The sequence below is a fragment of the Camponotus floridanus genome, unplaced genomic scaffold (genome assembly GCF_003227725.1).
Source record: "Camponotus floridanus strain SB8 unplaced genomic scaffold, Cflo_v7.5 scaffold3, whole genome shotgun sequence".
In the NCBI taxonomy this organism is placed as follows: Eukaryota; Metazoa; Arthropoda; class Insecta; order Hymenoptera; family Formicidae; genus Camponotus; species Camponotus floridanus.
The window spans coordinates 933,276-958,701 of NW_020229436.1; the positions used below are offsets into that span (position 1 = coordinate 933,276).

The following is a 25,426-nucleotide window of genomic DNA, read 5'->3' on the forward strand; positions in this document are numbered from 1 at the left end:
TTGAAGCTAATAATAAATTTCCGGCACTTTACAAAAATTTGATTTATAAAAATATACATAAGAGGTTTATTGTACTTAGGATTATGCCCGGAATAAATAATAGTCGTTATACATAAAGTAAAATACATAAATAATAGGTTATATAATATATAAGTTAATAAATAGGACAGATAACATGTCCAAACATGAAAAGGATATCTGAAAGGAAGATAATATAGTAAGGAATATATGTATAATGCAAAATAAAGAGAATGAATAGATAAAGTTTAAAGAAATACGGTACACGATAACGAATTATACTATAAAATAATATCCATCGAAGAAGCATATTATTTTACAATATATTATAATTTTTTGCTATATTAAAAAGTCCATATGATTAACAGCAAGTTGGTTATATGTATTAAGTAATAAAAGAAAAATTTATATAATAATTATTAATATGTAATAATTATTAATATATTAACATGTTGTATTCATAATTATTAATATTATATTAATAATTACTAATACATATATTACATATTGTTAATATATAATAATTATTAACATATAAATAATTATTAACATGTAATAATTATTAACATATAAATAATAAAAGAAAAATTTATAATAATTATTAACATAATATGTAACATATAAAAGACATTTATATATGTTAAATATTGTGTTTTTAGAAATAGCGATATGCGAGTATTATTTTATATATATATATTTTACATATATATATAAAAATATAAATATAAAAAAATAATTTTTATTAAATAATCTTTAAACATAATTATTATATAACAAAATAATTAATGTAAATCAAAGGAACTCTGAAACATTTGCTTTATTAACTTACCGCCACTAGATCCAGCACCGGTTCGAGATAATTCAAAGGATGATTTATGGATATGTATATTATATGGAATATAATATATAAATCATTGATATATTAAAAATCACATCCTGGAAGAAATAAAAGTAATGTTTGAAAGATTCCTTTATATATTCCTCTTTATAATCATTAAACAATTATAAGTTAAATTTATCTAGTAAGGATGAGAGAAAAGAAAAATACTTTTATTAACATGGTTAAAATAAATTCACAGTGCTTTATTTAATATCCGTTGCACAAAATTCAATATTTGTAATTGTTATATGCTTACATATTATATTAAAATGACAATACCAATATTTTAAACATGGAACATAATTTAATCGTGTTATATAAATGTATTATATGTACTTCAGCCGCGTTTAAAATACTCCATATATCATCATTTTAATCCAACTTCCGCCACTCGTATGTAAGCATATAACAGCTGCGAAGAAGTGTCATTCGACAAAGTGTCACTTTACTTCCACATCGCGTTATCCGAATCTTTTGCAACAATCAAACGTGCTCTCGGCTATCGGGATACTTCCGATTCCGGTTCCACGATCACAGACAAATGGAGGAGGAACGACGCCGTGGTCGACGAGTCGGATCGCTAATTGGGGGTGGACGGGCGTGTCCGCAGCGGCGGGGGTGTACTGGCCGCCGGCGGATAGGGCGCGTACCTGACTGTGGGAGAGGATCGTCGCGAGATCATCGCGACTGGGGGTGGTTGCCAGGGCCACGGCAACGCCGCCGGATACGGGAAGCCGGCGGCGACGGCGGCGGCGGTGGAATAGGGCGAGGGTGAGCCGGCGGCACCCCTGGCGCCGTACAAAAGCGCCGTCGATGGCGACAGCCAGGGCGACAACGCGTTCTCGTTTAATTGTTGCTGCTGCTGCGCGGATGACTGGTGGTGCTGCGACTGCGTCTGCTGCTGCTGCTGCTGCGGCTGCTGGACACCGAGTGCCGCGACCACCGCCGCTGGCGACGACGACATGGCGAGGTGCTCGTAGAGCCTCATCGGGGCGACGCCGCATCTCACCAACTGCTGCTCCATAAGGTCCATGGGGTCTCTGGAATCGTCAGGAAGAAGGAGATAGCGAGTTAAATATCGAAAAATTTGTGTTCATATAAAATCTAGAACGAATCTCCCCGATTCTCAATTTTTTTTACACAAATGATTAGCTCTTCCTCTCTCTGGAAATATTTTTTCCTTTGGACGTATATTGTAACACTTGTTTATTTGAAATCTGGAATACGAATCTTCTGGGAATCAGCGCTCGTTCGACATCAGAATTAGATGGGGAGGTCCACGCTATTGTGCCAAGAGGTCGCAATCCTACGCGAGACCGGCGGGGGTCGAGCAAATAAATCCTCTGGAGCCGCGGGAACAGCGAGACAGCGAGATAAAATCGTCCATCCTTAAGGCGAGAGAGGCGGCTCTCGCCGGCCGGCTGATTAATCGATCGACGTTATCGGCATTAATAGCACTTAAAAGGGAGTAAATCAATGAGATTCCTTTATGAGCCGAGTCGAGATAGACAAAGAGAGAATGGCGGATAATTAAGACAGGCTTTTCTCTCATAGAGACGTACGAATGAGGGAGGGTGGAGGAGACGGAGGGGAAACGATGATCGCGAGAACCTTCTTCTCTCCCCCTTCTTCTTCCCCCCTCCCCCCTCTCTCCGCAACAAACGTGATGGATGATTTCGTGCGTTAGGCGCGAGCTTAATTAGGGTTAATTACGGACGATTGTGCGCGGACGCGCCTTCGTTGCTTCGTTACTATCGCGGCAGAAACGCTAACGAGCGGATTATTGGCCGATCGCGAATGAAAACGCGTCGCGAATGACGAGAGGATCATTCTGCATTTATCTCCTTTTTCACGCCGACGATAATTAACGACGAAGTCTCATTGAGCGCGGAATCACTTCGACGAGTCACTTCCTACTTTCATGATTACGCGCGGGAGCGGCGTTTAAGGATACGCGGATTATCGGCTAGTCTATCTCAATTATTAAGACTTCATTACGATATCGCAAATCCGTGGCGAGATAGAGACTTCTTAATTACTTTCGATTTCAAGCCTGCCGAGGTAAGATCGATTGCGCAAAGCGCGACCGAACAAGCGAAACAGAATGCTTGATGGATTCTTGACACGGCCTGAAGAAGTCCTACAGTCGTTTTCCGCTATTTAAAGTCAACGAGAATCGTTTTAACGTTAGAAAACCGAGGTCCGGATTTATAGACATTACAGGAATTTCACATCTCAAAAGCGCATATGTGTGAGAGAGAGAAAAAAAATGTCATATTTTATATTAATTCTATATATGTGTTTATTTCCTATATTTTAAATTTTATATCTTTTTGTCTGAGAAGCTTTTTGCTGTTAATTTTCATTCTGGATATTAAAAAAAGAGATTTTTCCCATAAATAAATAAAAAAATAAATAAATATTTTGAAATGGACATGGGTCACAATAATTACAATATCGATAGTCATTAGAAATCAACTAATGCAGTACTCAATTGAACAGCAGAATTATTATTTGTACGAAATTTTACTTAAGGTTCAAGAGATTAAAATAATGGCATGCACTTTGTAATTAAATTTTTTCAAAATCAATGTATGCATATTATGTGTGTGCTGATATTATTATATATACTTGTATATTATAAAAGAAGATAGAATTAAAAAATTTTGTTTAAACTTTTAATGAAATTTTTAAAGAGAACTATAAAAAACCTATATGTGTGTATATATGATTCAAAATATTATATCAAATAAAAACAAATAGCTTATACATTGATGAAAAGAAAATTTATAATTAACATACTTATAATAAAAATATAATACATTTAAAATTACGCAGCAAAAATTTTCATATGTATCTTTAGATATCCTTTCAGATTTGAAAGTTTTTATTATGTGTGTTGACCTCGTTGTCTGTTTCATTTTAAATCTTAAGATGAAGGCAGCCATCGATAGATGACTGCCAGTTCTTCGCGCTTCTCGGAAGCCAAGTGGTTATAAGAGATAACCTGATACACTAGTATCCTAGCCGGATAATTTGAGCATGGGCCGCCCACGAATGATATCCCCTATCGATCATTCAGTTCCGCGAACCGACATCGTGATATCCGAAGACGCCTTTCGCAACCGCCGTTCAATAACTCAGCATTTCGTGCATGAAATAATTTAGGAGCATACATAGTAAAAAGATATATCCGGATATATCTGTTCCCACCCACATTTAGATCATGTCTTTCATTGAGGAAAGGGGGTGAAAGGGAAATGTATTCTTATACGAATATGAATTTTTAAATTTTTACAAGAAGTAGTAGTTGTAAAAGATTTATTCAACACAATTTAATTTATTCACAGATAAAAATATTAAAAAGAAAAATATTTAAGATGATCTTGTATAATATCGAACACCTCTCACATTAAGATTCATCGTTATAAAATCTAAAAATGCAAGTAATTGTGATATGTAATTCCAATGTCGCCCTTAAAATAAACCTTCAATGAACTGACTTTCAAGAAAACGCTCGGAATTACACCATGCACAGTGAACAAATGAACAATCTGAAGGGAAATAATAATTATTTTATTAGATTAATTTTTAATTAAAATTATATATTAAGGATCAAAAGATTATGTGTAATTGCATTATATTAAGATATCAAATAGCACTCTTCAACATCTCTATATTATTATTAATATGATTAATATAATAAAATTATATTCATATATTTGATTATGTAGAATAAAATTGATTATGAAGAATTTAGAATTTTGATTATATAGAATATTACTTAGTAATTAATAATTAATAATATCTGGAAGAAATTACTCTGCACATATTAAAATACATTTATTATAATATAGAAGCTTTAGACAATTATTTAATAACAATTAGTAGCTATAAAATTATTACATATTAATTAAATATTTATCTAAATAAAAATTATTTCCCTTCAAATCGTTTACTCGTTAAACTGATAATCGCGTATAAATGAAAGTAAAATGTATGAAATAAATTTGTGTGAGTAACTGAATTGAGACATAAATCACTACGCGATAAGAAAGTCGATGACAGATGGACATGTAAATAAACATGTTATTTCGTATCAAAATTGCGAAAAAAGTATCGGTATGTTTTGTATTAGTTTTTATTTACGTTTACCGAGTTCGGGGAAGCCAAGCTGCTCGCTCAAGCGTGCCTTATTAGGAATTAAAGATAACGCAAGAAGGAAGGAGAAAGAGTACGAAGGAGTGAGAAGGATGCGAAGAGAAAAACCAATAAGATATGATGTTTCGCGAGTCAATAAAATCCAAGTTTTTTATTGTCTCAATCGAGCGATTATGGGAAAATTGGATGATAATTATTATGATTATTGACCATCTTTCGCGCGAGATGATTCCATTTAATTTAAAATTATTATTTTACTCGTTAATTAGGCCAGCTGAAACATGCCGTTGTGTGGGCTCGATATCAAGTTGAATATTTAATTATGCATTAATTGAGAGAATCTAATATCGTTTTCTTCGTAAAATTAGTTTCTTACTTAAATGCATTACAATGCATTACTCTGATTATATATATGATTTCATGTTAAATAAATTTAAGCTAGTAGCATTGGAAATTAGGAAAACTTTTTTTGAATTATTGTTTCTTTTTAAATTGATTAGTGTTATTTTAATTTAATGATTCACGTAGAATATTCCAGCTGCATATTTCAGCCAGACTTTTAGAAACAATTTAATTTTTTATAAGTAATTTCTTACGGTAAATTCAAATCCCTAAATCAGATATGCTTAATGGCAAATAAAAATTTTCTGATTGCACAGATTTCTGTCTCTCGATTCATTTAAACATTATTTTTGTTAGCTTTTTTTGAATCTTTGTTATTATATTTTGAGTCTATTATAATTATTTGTGCACCACAAATTTGTAAAAGGATTTCTTTCCCTATTTAAATAAATAAATTTAGAAAATCCAGGACATTGAGAATAAATTGCAAGATACATATCGACAAGTCATAGATCGACAAGTCTCTTAAAAATTTTCAATTTTTCGATCGATGTGGATTAATTATACACATTACAGAAGCCTGCTTCTTGCCATTTCTATCCTTATTTCAAATAACACGTAATAAATTTAATTTCCATACAACTATTTGTCCATTAATTTTTATACAAGTATATAACAAATTCTAATGTTAAAAACATAATATATTTAATGTTTCGCATTGCAAATTGATTACATGCGAATGCATTGCGATTACATACGTCACTTTTATTCCTTGATCGAATAATCAAAATTATATTGGAAAATAATAACAACACATATCCAATTGAAAAATCGCCTTCACATTTTCTAAACGGATCACAAATAATGTAACATTTTCGTTAAAAATTAAACAAGTTCTACTTATGATATTGTATTTATTGTTCAATTAATTAAATTAGTGAAATATTGTATTGCAATATTTATGATATTCGGTAATGATTTTTCATCAGATATTTCTTTAAAAATATGTTGTTTTAAATTTATCTTATATATGATATTATAAGACGCATTTTAAATTATTATATGATTATAGCAACTATTATTAATTTATTCTTTCAAAATTTCATGACATGAATAGAATTTGCTATATAATGTGTATAAAAGCTAATGGACAAATAGTTGTATGGAAATTAAAATTATTATGTATTATTTGGAATAAGAATAGAGACAAGAAGCAGGCTTCTTAGTAACGTATAGTAATTAATCCACATCGATCGAAAAATTGGAAATTTTTAAGAGACTTGTCGATTTATGAATATGTATCTTGTCATTTTATTTACTTTAGTGATATACTTATAATTGAGACTGTCAATGGCAAGTCACTTTCAATAACTTTCAATACTGATTCCATTGAAGAGAATGGAAAATGATTAGTTAATCAGCTTATACAGGGCAATCGTCACTCGTGGAATATTCAGAGCGAGCATAAAGCACTTTATCATCTGGCGCGACCAATGTCGTCGGGCCTGTACAATTCAATCCCGACCGGGTTCTGTAATGATTCTGTCCCCGCGGACCGGAGTCGAGGGACTGACTCTCGCGGGTCTAGTTACCCCAGGGGTCACCGGGACAGGCGACACCCAGCCGAGGAGAGAAGGGTCAATCTATTGCTCGATAGTTGCTCGAGCTGGCACGTCGACGACGAAAGCCCTGACTCGTAAAGTCGTAAAATCATGGTGCGAAGGGCGAGACAAAATCGCCGTGACTGCGGACGAAAAATAAGAGAAGCATGAGAAGCGAGATCCGTTTTGTAAGAGACTCAATCGCACTTGGTTTCCAACAAGATCTTTGATTATTACTTTACATTCTGTATTTTTCTATTGGCATTCTAATAATTATATAAATAAATAAATAAATAAATAAATAAATATATATATATATATATATATATATATATATATATATAAGAAAGAATTGGAGGGAGGAGGAAATTCAAAATAAAATTGCAGAGAGTTTTTTTCAGAAGGGAACGTGTGAATGACAACTAGATTATACTATCAAAATTTTTATCGTGATGCAAAAGCGCTTTTATTTTCATAGAAAAAAAATTCGATGTAATTTAAAAAATCATCGCGCATTTTCTATAAAATAGTGACAAGAAAGAATAATTATATATCTCGTGCATTCATACAATTAATTATATTTATCTGATGCATGTGGTATTACATATCGAGAGTTAGATATTGATACCCGATCGAATCGAGAGACGGTGAAGGGCATGTCGATTCGAATCGACTCGAGTGACTCAGTCGCGAGAAGCGCGACGAACGTGGGCGGGGGAGGAGGACGAAAGAGGGCACGGTGGCTGCAGGAGGCAGGAGCACGAGAGAAGAAGGCCCAGGAACAATGGGTCCGGTGTACGGTTTGCGCGTCTCGGTTACCGCTCGATCGTACTGCTTAACACGTAACACGACACCCGAGGAGGCGCACGAGTACACATACATACATACTGTATGAATGTGTGAGAGAGTAAGCTTGAAGTGGGAAAGAGGAAGAGGCCTGAAGGAGCCTGAAGGGCTGAAACCAGCGACGGGGTAGGAAGGGGAGGGAAGGATTAGAGGGCCCGGGGCTAATCGCCATCCACTCGGACGTGCTGGACCACACACCAGCGTCCATTCCTCCCCTCGTTCTCGTGAAATATCGCTGTCAAGGGCCCGAACTCTATTAGCGCGAGTTGCGCGAATACGCCGATATCGATTCGTCCGAATCGATTGTGATCCGAGATCCCGCGGATAGGATCTCGTATGAGAAACGAGCGAGCCGGCGTTTTTAGGCCGGATTCCCGGACGTGAATCTCGATCTCGCGCGATTACGCGAGCGCAACTTTGATGGTCTCAAGTGTAGGAAGGTTTGAAGCGAGTCTATCAATAGAAACCATCTGTACATTTTCGTTACAATTCAAATATATACGGTTCGCCAAGGGTACCGGGACCCCTGAATATTTCGAAAAATATACATATAAAAGTATATTTTTCGAAATATTCAGGGGTACTTTTGGCGGATCCTGTATTATAAACGGATGTAGATTTGCATTCCTTTTTATACCTCCCATTTTATTAGATTTTATATTCCTTTATATACTTTCTATTTTATTAGATATGTAGATTTTATATTCCCTTTTATACTTCCAAATGTAAAATGCATAAATAGCATCTGCATTTCAGAGTTGCATTCTAAATATCCATCCATTGATGTGCAATGCCCGCGATAATGGAAGAATTATAGAGATGCATTTCGCCAGAATAGTGAAACTCATTAGCTTTATCTTTCAGAAATGTCAAATCAACGAAAATCCAGAAACGTAAATACAAGATGCGGAAGACGCTACATTCGCGCTACCATCTGCTAGCAGCGCGCTATCTCTTTCTCTCTCTCTCTCTCTCTCTCTCTCTCTCTCGAAAATAGCTTAATCATGTAGCTCGCTGAAAAATCCAGAAATCAAATTATACCGTTGGAGAACAGGTAGGCAGTTCCGTCGCGCAGGGGATGGACTCACGCCATCGTTATACGCACATGTGCGTGTGTACGCGCAAAACGGAAATGACGCAGTGCGCCAGCGACGCGAGGATCTCCCGTGCATTAAGGCCCCGGCTGCAATTCACGGCGCGCGTATAGCCCTCCGCCCCGTCCTTGAATTATATCCTTAATGTTTTCATAAAGCTTCTTTATGTACAGACAATAAAAGCCCTAATTACAGTCATTCGCCGGGCGAGAGAGCGGCCGCCTCCCCGGGGCCGGTTGCCTATTACTATTCGCGCTATGCCCGTAGCTCCCCGTAATTGTTACACCGCGATAAATATTCCTCATCGATCTGACGAGTCTGCGTTTTCCACCGTAATGGCGCGGTTACGGTCGAAACGTTCTAATTAGAGACCACCGCCGTTACCCCATTAAAATGTCCATGACGCTCTCGCGGCTACACCTCTCGAGTGCCCGTCCAGAAGAGAAACAGAGAGAAGGAGAGAGAGAGGGGCGAGGGGGAAGTCTGAGAAACTAGTCTATAAATACACATACATAAAAAATTGTACGTCCATGTGTTAAAATTTTCTTGTGTTACGTTTTGATTAGTACTTTAATGCAAAATTAACATACGACTTGCATGTTATTATTTTTATAATGTTTTCATGTGCTACATTTATATCAACTTCATAACTTAACACTTTGTATGTTGTCTCTTAGAAATGAAATATTATTTTGAGTATTTTTAACGTAATTATTTTAAACAATTACATATCTCAAAGTCAGTTTAATATTCTAAGAAAAGTTGAAGTGAATCTTAAACCTTAACATATAAAATAATCAAATTTACTCAAATCAAATGTTTCTATCACAAATAATTTAAGTTGAAATAATAACTATTATATAATGTTAATGTCCTTCAATAATTTTTACGAGTTATTGTAACTATTTTTTTCATGTAATTTTTAATTAATTTGTATGTTGTTTTGACATTACATTTAAAATCACAATAACAAAAATAAATGTAAAGTATCGTGTCAATTATTTAACACTTTTAGTTTGTCAATAAGTAATATACGACGAGTTATTTTAACTTAAAATTTAGAGTGGACTTTTTGGGACATGTGAAAGATGTTATAGTTAACATTTTATTTTTTACTACTACTAAAATGTTATAGTTAACATTTTATTTTTTACTGTGTAAGAAGGAAACGTCCGGTACACGGTAGATTCGAATTTCTGCTTAGCTTTCTCTCTTTCTTTCTTTGGTCGTGTTCGAATAAATTAAATTAAATTAAATCTATTAAAAGAGTGATCGCGCACGAAGCGCATCAACTCGATGACAGAACGAACGTTAAACGAATCTTGAATTATTCCTCGGGAAACGGCGCGGAGATGGATGTTCGTAATCGCTTGGAAGGCATAAAATCCTTGCAATAATTTAACTTTACACGACCACCTTCGCAGCTTGCTACCAAATAAATCCTGTTAGAAATCAGCTAGACACACACACTTGAATCTTTTAATGTGAAAAGTATAAGTCTCCCTCGAATATATAGCCTTCGAGTTATGTGTCCGCTAAATTAATATGTCTGATAAATTCATCTCATCTTTAATTGGCTCGTAAAATCGCATTAAACGCTCGAAATAAAAAAGTCAGCCGAATTACCCTCGAGAAAAAAAAATACACATTTCCTGGACGTAGCGCCTCGCTGCAATAAAGGACTTTTTATGCGTGATACATTTGTTGCATGCTTCAGAGAGAAGGAAAGGATTGATCCGTGGAGGGTTAATTGGAGCAAAACTGACGGCATCGTGACGGCTTTTAGCGGTTAATGGCCGCGTCCCGTAATTTTCGAACGTATCTGTTCCTCGTTCCTCGAAGCCGCTCTGACAAGGAAATATGGTATTCTCGCATGGCTTAATGTCTCGTATAATTTCTCGGGGTTCTTTTCTCAGGGCTCCATCCGAGAGTCTCAGTCAGGTGCTATGATGTGTGCGCCGCGACGGAGCCCTTTTTTCGGGAAACCGAAATCCGCCGTTCTTTCTCACGCGAGCCTCCTTAGTCCCTAATCGTCGCGAAGAAACGCCGTCTTTTATGCGGGGACGATGAAGCCGCCCTTGCCCCCCTCCTCCCTCCTCGCCCCCGGCGCCGCTCTATCGCGTGATAATCTCTCAGCGTAATTTAATTAGCGATACAATTACACGCGGGCCGCGCCTCGCCTCGGCCGCGAGGATCATGCATATTTACGCGAATAATTCGCACATAATATCCGCACACCTGCATCGTGAGCGTACAGGTAATAAAATTACGCCCGCCCGGTAAAGAATGCAATTACTTGTGCACGCCAGTGACCGCCGTCGAGCCGATGTTAATTGCCAGGAATCGCTACCGGTAATTATCACGCACAAAGATTATCCACGGTTAGTTGCGCAGATAGAACTCGAAGCTAAAACGTGATCCCGATTTTCAGCGGATCCTCGTCTATGTGCATGTGTGTGGGAGTGCGATAAAATTTAATTCTCGACGCTGTCCATACAATACGCGCTCTGTTTCGTGCGAGCTAAATCGATATTTCTCTTTAAATCTCCGCCTGGCAACGTAATTAAATAGTGACAGATATACAAGATATACAATGACAGATATACAATGTGTACTGAAAGTATAAAAAACATATGCGAAAGTATAAAACATATGCGAATGATTGTCATTAGAGCTTATATACATATACCGAGCTTAATTTGATGAAGCATTAATTAACTTATAAGCGCTTTTACGTTTCTCTTAATGAAAGTTTTTTTGACACCTAATCGATCAACCTCCAAGAATCGCGATTGGGCGACGCGAGACAACTCGCGATATTAAAGCGCGAGGGAATTCCGTCGAATGGAGAGAGCCTGTTATTCTCTGCGTTTACCCCGGGGCTGACATAGGGCATTAGGTAAGTGGTAGATAATAATAGGTTACACTCCCCGCTGATGGCCGAAGGTAGTTCATCGAATGCTGCGGTTTTGCTCATCTCTCGATTCATCTCGCACGCATCCCACGAGAACTGTCGGGCTCTCAGGAAATGCCACCATATGATTCCAAAGGACAACGGATCGAATAGGTAACGCTTTAATTCGATAACTGGAAATTTATTACAATAATGCTCCAGTGAAATCTAAAAAGAACTGTTTGCAATGAATTCTTTCAATTTACAATTAATACAACAATGACTAGATTCAAATTTTATAAGAATTTGAGAAAGTTAATATAATTTTTAATAATGAAATCAACTTCTTTTCTAAATACCTTTTTGAAAAAAAAGGTATCATCAAGATAAAGTCTAACGATCAAAAGAAATTTTCAAAAATTTCCTATGAATCTCTCCTATGAAAAAATATATACAGAAAAAAGATCGAATTAATCCAAAGAAAGAAGACAAGAAATGAGAAAACTACTTTGAAATCCGTGAGAAATTTACGGCTAACAACGGTACCTCCTTGTTTCCTCCAACAATGAGCGAGCTGTCGTCGCTCTAAGAATCGAAATGAGATTTCGTGTTGGAATTTCGATGGTGGAACAAGCAACGAAAGAGAAAGAAATTCATGGAAAAGAAGAGAGACAGCTTATAGGTCTCTTTCGCAGCGAAAATATATCGCGTGAAAATCGTCGAAAAAGAAACGGCGACATGAGAGAGAGAGAGAAAGAGAGAAATCCGAGGCTAAAAAATCCCGCGGATTCTTCCCTCGACGTGGAATGCTGTTAAGAAAGGATTAAAAGATAGATGGGAAAGAGAGAAAGAAAGGCGCGGGGACAAGAGAAAAAGATTAAACTAAAGAGAAGAGAGAAGGAGAGAGATGGAGAGAGATGATGCGAATCGGCGAGCGGGAAAGGAAAGAATCGCAGAAAAGGAGAACGGGACGGGGTTAAGAAGAAGTTAAGCGAGAGAGACAGCGAGACGAGGAGCGAGGAGCGGCCGGGAAGGGGCGCTGGGGCAGGAAAGGGGGAGGGAGCACTCGGAGAGGGAGGAGGAGGGTGAAAGGGGGAGAGGGAGGGCAGGGAGTGTAACAGCGAAGAAATTAATAGCCATAAAATATGAATAGAAATTAGCAGGTTCGGGGTGGCGTGACGCGTTTGCTCGCTCATTTCCTTTCGGCGCGTTGAAAAACAACAAGACAACACAAAATACGGTCGAGCCTGTAATTTACCCGGCTGCCGCCGAGCGATCGCCGCCGCGCCGCTCGGCTTCGCCTCGGTGTGTAAGTGTGTGTAACACGAACGAGTGTGTAACGCACGGGCACACGTGCGTGTACGCAATACACGCGCGCGAGACGTTAAAGACGGCGAGAACCGGAGCTCTAGATGTAAGTGGATGTGCGAGTATTATTGCACGCGCGCGCGGGATGCGCGTGTGTGTGTGCGAAAGAGAGAGAACCTGTGGTGATGCGCTCGCGAGAGTCGGGCCATCATCGTCGTCGCACGGTAGGTATGGTAGGTAATGATCCGGTAATGACCCTGACGCCTCGGATAGTCGACCGATACGTGACGCGAAAGTGTGTGTGTGTGTGTGTGTGTGTGTGTGTGTGTATGTCGGGCCTCCTTCTCCCCGCTCTTTCTTCTTCCCGCGGGTATCCCCTCTGCGCGAGCCTCCGGCCGGGCTTAAAAGTCCCGATGATGCACGGCGAGACCTTTGTTTTTGCGTTTTAAACGGCGGTTATTAGCTCCGTAGCAGCCACGGCCACTGATGCTGCCTCTCCACCTCTCGTGTCTCCACCCCTCCAGCTCTTTCCTCCTCTTCTTCTTCATCCTCGTCCATCGCCGAGCTTGGTCTCCCTCTGGCACTTTGATAATGCGGCCCGCTAATGGACTGGCAAGAGGAGGACTGGCGGTATCGGTCGGAGGTGTCTGCGTTGATGCTGGTAGTTGCGTCGAGAAGAGGGGAGAGGGGAGAAGAAGAGAGAGAAGCTGACGGAAGGAGCATGCGAAGGGGAGAAGGAAGAGCGAGACGGAATAGAGAGACTTTGCGAGGGATGGAGAAGCGGAGGAGGAGGAGGAGGAGAAAGAGGGCCAGAGCGGCAGCGGTAATGACAGGCCGTCCGCTCTCGAAGCTAATATAGATGAATGCCCTGCCCTCCTTGCCCTCCGGAACCGGGAACGTGGAATCGCTCTCTTTCTCCACCCGTTTCTTCCTGCGAGAGGCGCTTCCACGCGAGAGAACTCGAACCGAATCGAAACTGAACGCGAATAGCGACGGAAATATGTAAGGAATGCAGATATGTTTCCTCTACGTACATCCCTGAAACGTAGCAAATAAGATGTAACTATTGGACATTCCGATATCGACTGGTCTACAAGAGCTGCTTTTCATATGATTAATCTCCAGACTATCTTGTCGAACGCAGAGAAATTCTTTTTATATTTGACAGATGCTAGATCCTGAGGAATCCCCAAGTCGGAAAGAATCGAACCATCCAAATACGATCCTTCAGATGCAAGAACATCGCCCCAATTTCACTATGGGTCTTAACGACTTCACCTAAGCCCAGCTTCATCAATCTGTACTGTATCGAGAGACAGCATCCTCTCAGCCGCCATCGCGCTCTCGCGATTCTCCTCTCACGCTGATACCCAGCTGATGTTTTCGCGACGTTGACGGCGGTTCTCGCGCGAACACGTACGCGAGGGAAGGGCTGCATCGAGAAAGAAAGAGAGAGAGAGAGAGAGAGGGGCCGGAGGGGCATCTATCTATCAGCGCCGGCGTGAAGTGGGCGGGTGCATGCGCCGTATTGCTCCGTGCGGCTGCTCTCTCATTAACTCCGGACGCCGCCGGAGCGGAGCATCCGTGGAGAGCAACTGCCGGCGTTCCTCGTCCGAGGAGACGACGGGGGCCCCCTCGATCTTTCGCGGCCGCGTACGTGCTTATCTAAAGCGAGCGCGGCAACGGCCGGTGTCATCAGCTGATGGAGAACGTGCGTGCACGGATGCGAAATCTCAGCGAGAGACGACAGTCTTACTCTTTTCTCTTTTCCCTCCTGAGCCAGGATATCGCCAGCCACCTGGAATTACTTTGTATCGAACGCGGATGTTTCGTAGATTAACTTTGTAAATTTAATAACGGATGCATAAAATGCCAGGACAAGCTACGAGTTTCCAGATTCAAGAATATGTATAGCTTGAAAAATTAGTAAATTAGCGAGTTATCAATTTCGGATTTTTTATTAAATTTATATATCTGTTAGCTACATTTTACAATATTCAAATTAAATCGTATATTATTAAATAATATATTTGCTTGCTGCATACGTAATTTATAAAAATGACTAATTATTAATTTATAAATTATATTATAGTAATTATTAATACATATAAATTAATAATTTCTCAATTATTGGATCTAAAAATTGCTAAAATGATGCGATAGAAAGGTAATTTTTTAAACATAATTGTTGGATATTTATTTGATTTATTACAGTAATTAACTGGAAACTTGCGAATTGCTGTATCTTCGCAAGAATGTTTATTAACAAGCAATTGGATAAACCGCTGATAATACATAGTATAGGAAGCTGATAAAGGACCGGCTCCAAAATTAGTTTCACGATAACACAACTGCGCTTGGAGTGATCTTCGCCTATCGATAATTTCTGATCAGAGCTGTGCATATATGTATATATACGAGCTAAAGCATAGCTCAACAAAGTTGGGATCCCAAGCGGGCACTCCTAAGTGCCAAGAGCGACAGCGTTATCGCCAAAGTGTTACTGACCCTGGGAGATTTTATCGACAGTCCCACGGTAGTCTATCTTGAACGAGCTTTACGGGGACGTTTTCACGTGTAGCAATTTTGGAAAACGAGGGGGGCGGATTCTCGATGAGAAGGTATCGATAGTGATGAAGAGACTCGATAAGTTCTCGTGACGCGATGCTCCCTCTCTCTCTTTCTCTCTCTTTCTTCTACACGGCATCGAAATGCATTTCGATTGACTTTTCGAGAGCACGAGATAGCGAACGAGTCTTAGGATGACGGTGCGGGATTTTAGGCCTGCCTGTTAGGCAGGTGCTGATTTGGGGAGGATCGGTGGTGTGGCAGTGATTCCGGGGCGAGATCATGCTCGCGCAATCCGCAACCGAGATGCAGAGTCATTAAAAATGCACATACACACATATACACCTCACGTTATTGCTTGACTTGCCGTGAAATTACTCTGTTGAAACAACGCTAAACGCATGTGCAAACATGTCGACTGCGAATTAAGACGAAATTATACCGTTGTTGGAGAATTTGTGGTCAGACAAATAAGAGAGAAATTTATTACACAATTATTCTTTTTTATAATAAATTTCGAATTAAAAAATTCCAGAGAAGAAATCGATATCCCGAGTATAATAAATCATACAATTTTATAATCCAGAAATTCAAAGATACAGCGAGCAAAGAACGAAAGGATCTATTTTTTCGTCTAAGAAATCGGAGACGTTAAAACACAAGCGCGAAAAAAGCGAAGGATGATTGCAAATAAAATATATTCGAAGGCTCAAGAATCTTGCAAATAGATAAATTGATCGCGACCTTTGGTGTTTGCATCCCGCGATGCTCGGAGGCGCGTTTTCCGTCGCGAAATTACCTACGCGCGTTTCCTTTTAATAGACAAGCAGCATAAATTCGCTCTGATATATGTCCAGGGCGATAGCGCTCGTACATGAAAATATCGCACTAGCGGCTCGATCCATCACAGAACTGCCTTCTTCCGCGCCATGCGCGATCGTCGTCCAGGCGTAATATTCGCGAGTGGGAGAGGAGATGGCGCGCTTCGGCTATTAATAATCATAAACGAGAAGTTCGCGTGTTTTTGCCGCTCTCGCGCGATTTAATTTTTTAACAACCGGTCTTGCGAAGAAACCAAGAGCTACGGGAAGGGAGAGTCGGAGAAACAAGAAGAACGAGCACCGAGGCGATAATACGATGCGCATACTTGACAATAAACGCGCCTCTCGATAATATCCAGGATGCTCCAAGGATGCGCGGGCGCAGCGGCACTGAAATCGGTTCGTAATTAAAAGCCGCCTTTATCGTCGGTCTCTGGCGACGACGGTTTTTCACGAGCGACGCCGGATCCAAACTTCTCTCGCCGCCGGACTTCTCGGCCTCATTTAATAAGTAAGAACGACACACCGGTAGCCGGGCGCGAGCACGCCCATTAGATTGTTAACGGCGATTTCTCGGACTTGCGATTCAAGGTTTTATGCAAATCGACCCGCGTACATACGGTGTTCGCAAATCGATAACGGGCACTCAATAAAGTTGTCGTCCCTCCCTAATGCGAACTCTTCATTCAGATCCCTTCTTTATCCTTTTTTCTATCTCTCTCTCTCTCCGGAGCTTTTTATTTTTTCCATTATCTCGTCTTTATTGTGCAATTTTTGAGAGGATTATTCACGTTATTCCTGATAAGAAGAGTTCGCGCCTGAAAGTTGCGGCGAATTCGAGTTTCAATGTTTATAATTTACGATTCTGAATTAAGCGTTCAAGATTTAACGTCCGAGTTTTGCAGAGTGTACGTAGGAGAAATTAATTCTGAAGAATTAATAACCGAGAATTAAGATTTTACATACAAATTTTTCCACTCGAAATTATATATTCTATTTAAATCATCGGTGTTATCTGAAATATATTGTGCGTGTTCTCCGAAGAATTAAGTTGTGGCTCTTAGGTGTTAATAAATTAAATCTCTCTCCATCTCTTTTACCTTCTTCATCTTTCCTTTCTCGATTGCTTTCGTTTTTTGTTTGTTTGCTCTTCTCAATCGCGGGAACATCGGCGTACCTGTCGTGAGACACCTGCTTCGCGAGAGAAGCCAAGTGCAATTAAATTGTTTATCCGATCGTAATGAGGCGGTAATGGTGACACTTAAATGCGCCGTCAAGTACCGCGATCAGCGATATCATAATCCGGCCGTGTTCGGCGAATTTCGAGTCGCGGATTTTTCGGAATTCTCATGAATAAATAAATAAATAAATAAACACGCGCGGTTTTAATTGCGCGAGTTACGAGCGGCGATGTTCTGAAATATGAGCTAATTAATCGCGAATGATCCCGAGGTACGGGAGTTTTCGTGAAAGTGGCATCCACGCTGGCCCAGCTGCGATCACGTGCAAATTGGAAGAGGCGTGACGAGAGTCCTGCCTCGCTTAACGCGCGCCCGTGTTCCTTTAATATATTTCTGAGGATCGGTGGGCGGGTGCGAGAGCACCAGACGGTTTTTCGTAAAATATGGTACCGAATCTCCAAGACCCCCGCGCGGGGACCGCAGCTCCCCTATCCCTCTCTCAGAGGGCGAGCTAATCAATTTTTAAACGTAAAGCTGCGGCTGAAAGTCGAACATAAAATTCTCGATCTTGATACGGTGGCGTGGTTTATAACTGTGCCTTACAGATGTGCCTTATCTTTGCATACTTGTCGAGTTGTTACGTAAAAATTAATCGAATGCGTCCTTGTTAATTCTATTATTATACTATTATATTTCTTTCTTATTTTATTATAAATATATATTTTTTTATAATAAATTTTATTTATTAAAAGTATAAATATAAATATAAATGCTTTTACAGCATTTTTATGTCTATAAATCTTGATATATGTATATTATACATATGAATTATACATGAATCTCTAAACTTGATATATGTATATTATACATATTATATATATTTTAAATTCTTCTCTAAACATTTTTTAAAATTGTCAATACAATTTATTATTTTTATAATTATGAATCAGCATCTGTAAATGTCTTCATTTAAGATGCTGTAATACCAAGTTGATTATACTCTCCGAGTGCTATTAATAGTTTTCTACATCTGTTTAGAGATACATTCCAAGATTTAACGGGATATTCTGCTGAATTATACCAATCATACCAGGTGGAAAAAATGCACTTTTTTATATAAAAGAGCTCGATGACGAGAGACAAGCAAGGATAATCGATTAATCATAGCCACCGATTAATATCATGATGTCGGCATTAACGTTGATCCCGGGATGACGGCAGCGTTGAACGAAAAGGATATACTTACGCATATACATATATAAATATATTTTTCTGTCACGCCTGTATCCGCTTCAGCTCTAAATGCGAAGAGAACAGAGAGAGAGAGAGAGAGAGAGGGAAAGAGACTGGATGCATGACCAGGGCAGGTGCATCGTCATTCATGCAGATAGATGATCGAGGATAATTCGAAATCAGCCGTGTGCACGCGCCCATTTCGGCGTCGAATGAGCACTCGGTCTCCAACATTCGGTGTTTAACGTTATTGTAAATTTCCGCCATGAACGAGAGAGATCTAAGCGATAATTCAGTCGGCGCGATTAAGGTGCCGACGTTCTAATGAGATGTAATGACCGCCCGTGACGCTACAATCGAGGAGATTCGCGTGTCGATAGGTCAAACCTTGCAATGCAAGAGGCAACATGAGACAAAAAACGAGATGGAAGGTCGAATAAAAATTTGTCACGGAAATGTCGAAATAATGGTCAAAGTACGCAAAGTGTATAAATTGTTGTTTAATTATAAAGAACTAGTATTTTTTTACTAATCTTTATATATTTTTATACTTTTTACTCATATTTTTTTTCACTTTTTCTTTAAAATTTTTCGTTAAAATTTAAATATCATCTTTTAAAGAAAAAGTGAAACAAAATTAAGCGTTAATTTTGTCTAGGAATATATATTATATATATATAAATATATAATTGCTGTATATTTCTATATATTTCTTATTAAGATTGTCCCTCTCTCTCTCTCTCTTTCTATATATATATATATATATATATATATATATATATATATATAGGAAGAGAGAGAGGGAGAATGTTAATAAGAAATATATAGTAACTCTTCCTTATAATTAAATAGCAATTATAAGAGCGGTCAATAATTAGCGTTTATCGCGTGTCGAACCTTTTTCTGCCCAATCTCGCAATTTCGTTTCAAGAGTTTTCGAGGGCAATTAGAGATCTGGGATAATTCGCGCGAGAAAGAATCGAGGAAATCGTCGGTCCGGATGACGTATGCGCTGACACTCTAATCGCGTTTTAATTAACCCCTTCCAGTAAGGACGTCGACGCCGTGCCGACACGGGAGTTATAGATATTTCATTCGAAAATATAGGTTTTAATTTAGCGGCCGCTCGATCAACGTCCGGACGTTATAAATGGGCGCTATGATTGCTCGTTACACCACTATGCAGAAAAGCGTTTGCCGGGATCGGACGGTTCGAAATACTTGTGAGTAGAGAGAGAGAGAGAGAGAGAGAGAGTGCAGCGCAGACAGATTGGCTACTAGTTGAGCATATTTTAATCGAGTTTTGTAAATTATTATTCGATCGGTTACCGATACGCGAATAATAATTACGAGTGTCTCCAAGTCGGAAACGCTTATAATCCAATCCTCTTTCACGATTCAAATCTAGATATCCTAGAGAAAATATCGTTGTGTTTTTTAAAAAGATCGAGTATCGAGAATCTATGCGTACCGTTCGAAGTCGGTGAGTCTCGACGAATCTCTAAAACCCTTGGCGAACGGATTACTATCGATCTTCAGTCTCGTTATCTGCAAATTTAACCAGAAACATGTTATTCTATTAAATGCAACATTCTTCTCAAGTGTGTTTTAAAATATAGTCGCGATTCTGCGAAAGAAAAATTTAAATTAAAATAAAACTCGTGTTATATAACATCAATTTATGACAAAATTTATATAATTCAAATATGACAGATATTTCTGCATTCGCGATAAACTGAAAATTTCTTTTTTGAGAGGAAATAAAAAATTCAAAATTTCAAGACTGATTCTCAATCTTAAGAATATCAATCCTGCTGGATGTTCGCCGATTCGCTTGAATCGCTTGTTTCTTTGCCGAGTTAACGTTGTACATAAATTGACTATTATTCTGCACTCACCAGCTGATTCTGATACGCCGTGACGGCGGTGAAAATGGCCTCCGGGAAGATAAACGTCTTGTGCTCCTCCTTCTGAAGGTCGCTGATGTGCAGGCTGCTGTCGTCGGTGTGTCGACAACGGACCAAGTGTATCCTCGGCTGATACCTGTGCATCGAGTTGAGCACGATCTGCAACAAGCAGAGATCCACCGCTCGATTATATCCGTCCGGCGTCTCGGAAATGAAGCGCGAGAAAGTGATCCGCTTCCCCTAATGAATTCCGCGCATATGGTCGTGCGCGGGATCGCGATACGACTAATAATAATAAAGTACGATTATCGTCGCGATCGGCGACGATGTCTCGCGCGAAACGCGCGCCTTAAGTCGCCGATTATCGCAAGTTCTCGCGTGATTATTTAGCGTACGCGTCTCTGTATCTAATTGCGAGTTAACATATTTCGTTTCCGAGATTGGATGCTGGCACCAGTTATCGCAGGCAGATTATCAACGAAAAGTAGCTCACTCCTCGACTTTTATGCTTCTACGAATGAGTCCACGGTGTAATCTCTCGAGCAGATATGAGAAATAATAAATACAGAGGCCAAGAAAACTTATGCTATAAAGATATCGCAATCGCTATCGGATCTTACCCTCGATAAAAATTAGTTTCGAATCTCGATTCCGATAATACACAGTAAAAAATAAAATGTTAATTATAACATTTTTCAGACGTCCCAGAAAGTCCACTCTAAATTTTAAGTTAAAATAACTCATTCGTCGTGTGTTACTTATTGATAAACTAAAAATGTTAAATAATTGGCACGATACTTTACATTTATTTTTGTTATTGTGACTTTAAGTGTAACGTAAAAATAATATATAAATTAATTATTGTACAAATTACATGAAAAAATAGTTACAATAACTCGAAGAATTATTGTAGGACATTAACATATAATAGTAAGTATTTTGACTTAAATTATTTGTAATAGAAACATTTGATTTTAGTCACTTTGATTATTTTGTGTGTCAAAGTTCAAGATTATTTGAAGATTCACTTTAACTTTTCTTAGAATGTTAAACTGACTTTGGGACATGTTGATTGTTTAAAATGATTATGTTAAAAATATTCAAAATAATATTCCATTTCTAAGAGACACATACAAAGTGTTAAGTTATGAAGTTGACGTAAATGTAACACATGAAAACATTATAAAAATAATAACATATAAGTCGTATGTTAATTTTACATTAAAGTAACTAATCAAAATTATAACACAAGAAAATTTTAATATATGGACGTATAATTTTTTACTGTGTACAGGAAAGATTCGCTTAAAATTAAACGAAGGGAATCCGATTTGACCTTAAAATTTAAAACTCGATTTTTAAGAAATAAATTTCTGAGAGATTCAACATTTGTGACAAAAGCGAGATCGATCTCAGGTAAGTCTCGTCTCAGGTTGCCCAGGTTTTTCCAAGATACTCCGCGTCTCGCATAGCTCCGTATCGCTCGGAAGTCGCGTGGAAGGTAGGCGGGTTAAAGTTTCAAGCGAGAATCCCACTTCCGCAGACAGAGAGAGAGAGAGAAGCACCCTCTGTCGCAGGTAGATACTGCGGATAGAGAGGGTGGCGCGGCAAGCGGGGCGAAGGCCCGCGTATCGATTTCCTGTCCGAAACAATGTGCCGCGACGAAACAAATTCCCCGCGACGGTATCATCATGTAACGCGCGCGCATCCCATGTTGGCTCCCACATTCCCTCAAGCTTATCGTTTTCGGGGGCAATCTGCGCGACAAGACGTACAGGATCGTCAGGATCGGAGGATAGAATTACTTTGGATTAGAATTAATTCCGTAAGAGAGGATGATCGAGCATCCGGGATAAAACGTAACACTCACGTCTCATTATGTCCCTCAAAATGTCAAAATTAGATTATAAAATAAACGTACGATGTGTCAAAAAGTGTACGAAAAATTAGGAGACAGTATTCCTTTACCAAGCAGATGTATGTCAATGAACTATCGGAGATGACAGACTGTTAATGACTGGAATCGAGCAGAACGGTCAACGAGCTCGTTAGCATAGGGAATGATTCTAGAACGAGACGCGTGGAGGTTCGCGGGGAGACGACACGGGAGCGAGAGAGAAAGAGAGAGACGCGGTAGCCGGACTTAAATATTATCGCTAATATGAAATATAGAGGCGGCTGCGCGGCGCCGCAACTGTTGAGACTTAACGGCTGCAGGTGGCCCGAGAGGAGAGTCTTTGGGCATTTTTCAGGCCCTTCTCGTCAGGCCTCACTTTTAAGTCCCGTTCCCGTGACCGGCTTCGATCCCCGACTAACGAATGTATGCGGTCGTATATACGAATGTTGTAGACATGATTGACTCTGCAGCCCCCTCCCCTCATACGCACACATGTACAAATATACATCACGGTCGTCTGATAAATTTATCACGCATCGACTCGATATCTTATTTCGATGAGCGATCGAAAACTCGATTATCTTGATTTCCCAACAACACGTGTGCGAACAAGCCGGCGACTTTTCATCTGAGAAATCGGTGTCAATGAAAAAAATATTGATTTTATTTGTGATTTCTCGTCAATAAATTATTTTGAAACGATCGATTTTGTCATCAGACACACTTACAAGCCTCTAATTTACGATCGATTATTAAGTTTTATTGCGTTTTTATTACAATACACGGTGTGCCTTTTTTATTTATTACATTTCGTCCATCGTCGCGGAGAATGCGGGAAGATGACGTCCTATGCGGGCATATATTTTATTCTCGCGAATTGTGTTCGAAGAGTTTATGGGGCACATTGTAGATTACGATCGTAAGGACACGCATGTGCCTCGTCGATGGGACGTGTCCTCACCGCGATCATCCGCGCTCGAGATACAAATGCATAAATAGCCGCGATTACATTGAACTGACATTGAACACGGGAGATGATTTACGATGCGTAACCGACACACACAGCTGGATAAAAGTGTCTTTCCACCGATTAAAGTTAATTTTCCCCATAAAGAAGTGAAACACACCTGGAGCGTATATTACGATAATTATGCTATATTTTAAAGTACTTTACGAGCCAAAGGAGGAAAGAATTTCGTTCCCGCGAAGCGTCGCTCGAGCATCGGGGAGAAACGCAATAGAACACGATAAAATTAAAAAAAGGTAAGACTAGATCTCAAAAATAAATATCTAAAAGAACACACACTTTTCATGTTTAAAAAATTCAAAGACTAAATCTATTATTAAAAAATCAAAAGACAAAAAGACATAAATACATAATAAAAAGACATAAAGACATAATATACATAAGATATTTGGTATTGAAGGTATATAAAAAAAATATAATGATTAGGGTAGATAATTAAATTTAATATAAAATCCATGCATCAAGTAGGAATGTTTTACGAGGAAAGTTCCATCTGTTTTTCCGCGTCACGGTCTTACATACAAGTGTTTTCCTGAACAAAAAAAACGTTTCCCAAAAAAAGACCTTGCTCTTTACGTGCATCGTACGACGTAAACACCTTTTTCCGTTCAATCAATTAGAATCCATTTGTAATAATTAGCCGCGAAAGGCTACCAAGAAACCGACTCGTGATTTGCATGTGACGATTTATTAAATATCGCGTCATCCAAGTAATACATGTTGATAGCGGTATTACACGCACGATTTATCGATATCCCCCCTCCCCCCGCTTAGTAGATAGCAATCACAGCGAAATGCCAAGTCAAATGTTAATCCGAATCTCAATTAATACAAACGTGTTTCTACTAGATGGTATGTTCTATGGTATGTATCGTAGATAGCGAAATACCGCGACTCTCGTAAGCGAAAGTCGAAATTTAAATATCCTTGTGGATGAAAAGGAAGAAATCACTCGCAGCGGGGATTCGATGATTTAAAAGACTATAAATATCAACGTCTCCAATAAAAATCAAGAATACGAGAGAGATTCGAAAAAATCCAAATCAAGATGATTCGAACAGACGCGAAAAGAATCTAAAGATCCCGCGTATTTAAAATCGAAATACTTGAACCATATATCAATTTAGAGACATTATGGGGACACTAACTGGAAATTATACAAGCGCGAGACTCGACGTCGGAAATTCGATTTCGAAAACGATTCTACGATTGCGATTGTATATTTAATTATAATCCGGATTATCACGAAAAATGCAAAGCGCCGAAAAGTGTTACGGCAGCTGGAGACGAAAATTTCCCATCATTTCGTGCGGAATTAACGAAATCCCGCGCGAATGTTTCAGACTTAATCGCTGGAATCTCCTCCAAGTGTGCTCACTTTGTCGATAATTTTGCATTAATATCACAATCAATTCGTTCAACCGCGGATACCTCGCGGGTAAAGAGAAACAAACGGCATCCTTCGATTACTTTTCTCTTTTCTGATTCCTCTCTTTCTCGTTCTGTCGCGAGCATTAAACCAGTTTCAAAAATATTGCCGGCAATCTCGCGGCCGAAAAACAAATGTCACATCGCGATGTTTGGAAGGAATATGCACACGCATGCAACATACATGTCCTGAATGTTCGCGAAAGCGAGTTTCAGTTTAT

At 39.0% G+C, this 25,426-nt stretch overlaps 1 protein-coding gene across 1 annotated transcript in view; it reads right to left on the reverse strand.

Moving 5' to 3' along the window:
- Positions 1 to 1,121: 1,121 nt before the first annotated feature.
- LOC105257679 (T-box transcription factor TBX20) overlaps positions 1,122 to 25,426 on the reverse strand; it is a 56,060-nt gene continuing 31,755 nt past the window's right edge. Inside the window, exons 4-6 of the mRNA XM_011268468.3 lie at positions 20,845 to 21,012; positions 20,418 to 20,494; positions 1,122 to 1,938 (exon numbers count right to left, since the gene is read on the reverse strand). Of these exons, the coding sequence (XP_011266770.2) occupies positions 1,479 to 1,938; positions 20,418 to 20,494; positions 20,845 to 21,012 (705 nt within the window). The 3' untranslated portion in view covers positions 1,122 to 1,478. The remainder of the gene's footprint in view (positions 1,939 to 20,417; positions 20,495 to 20,844; positions 21,013 to 25,426) is intronic.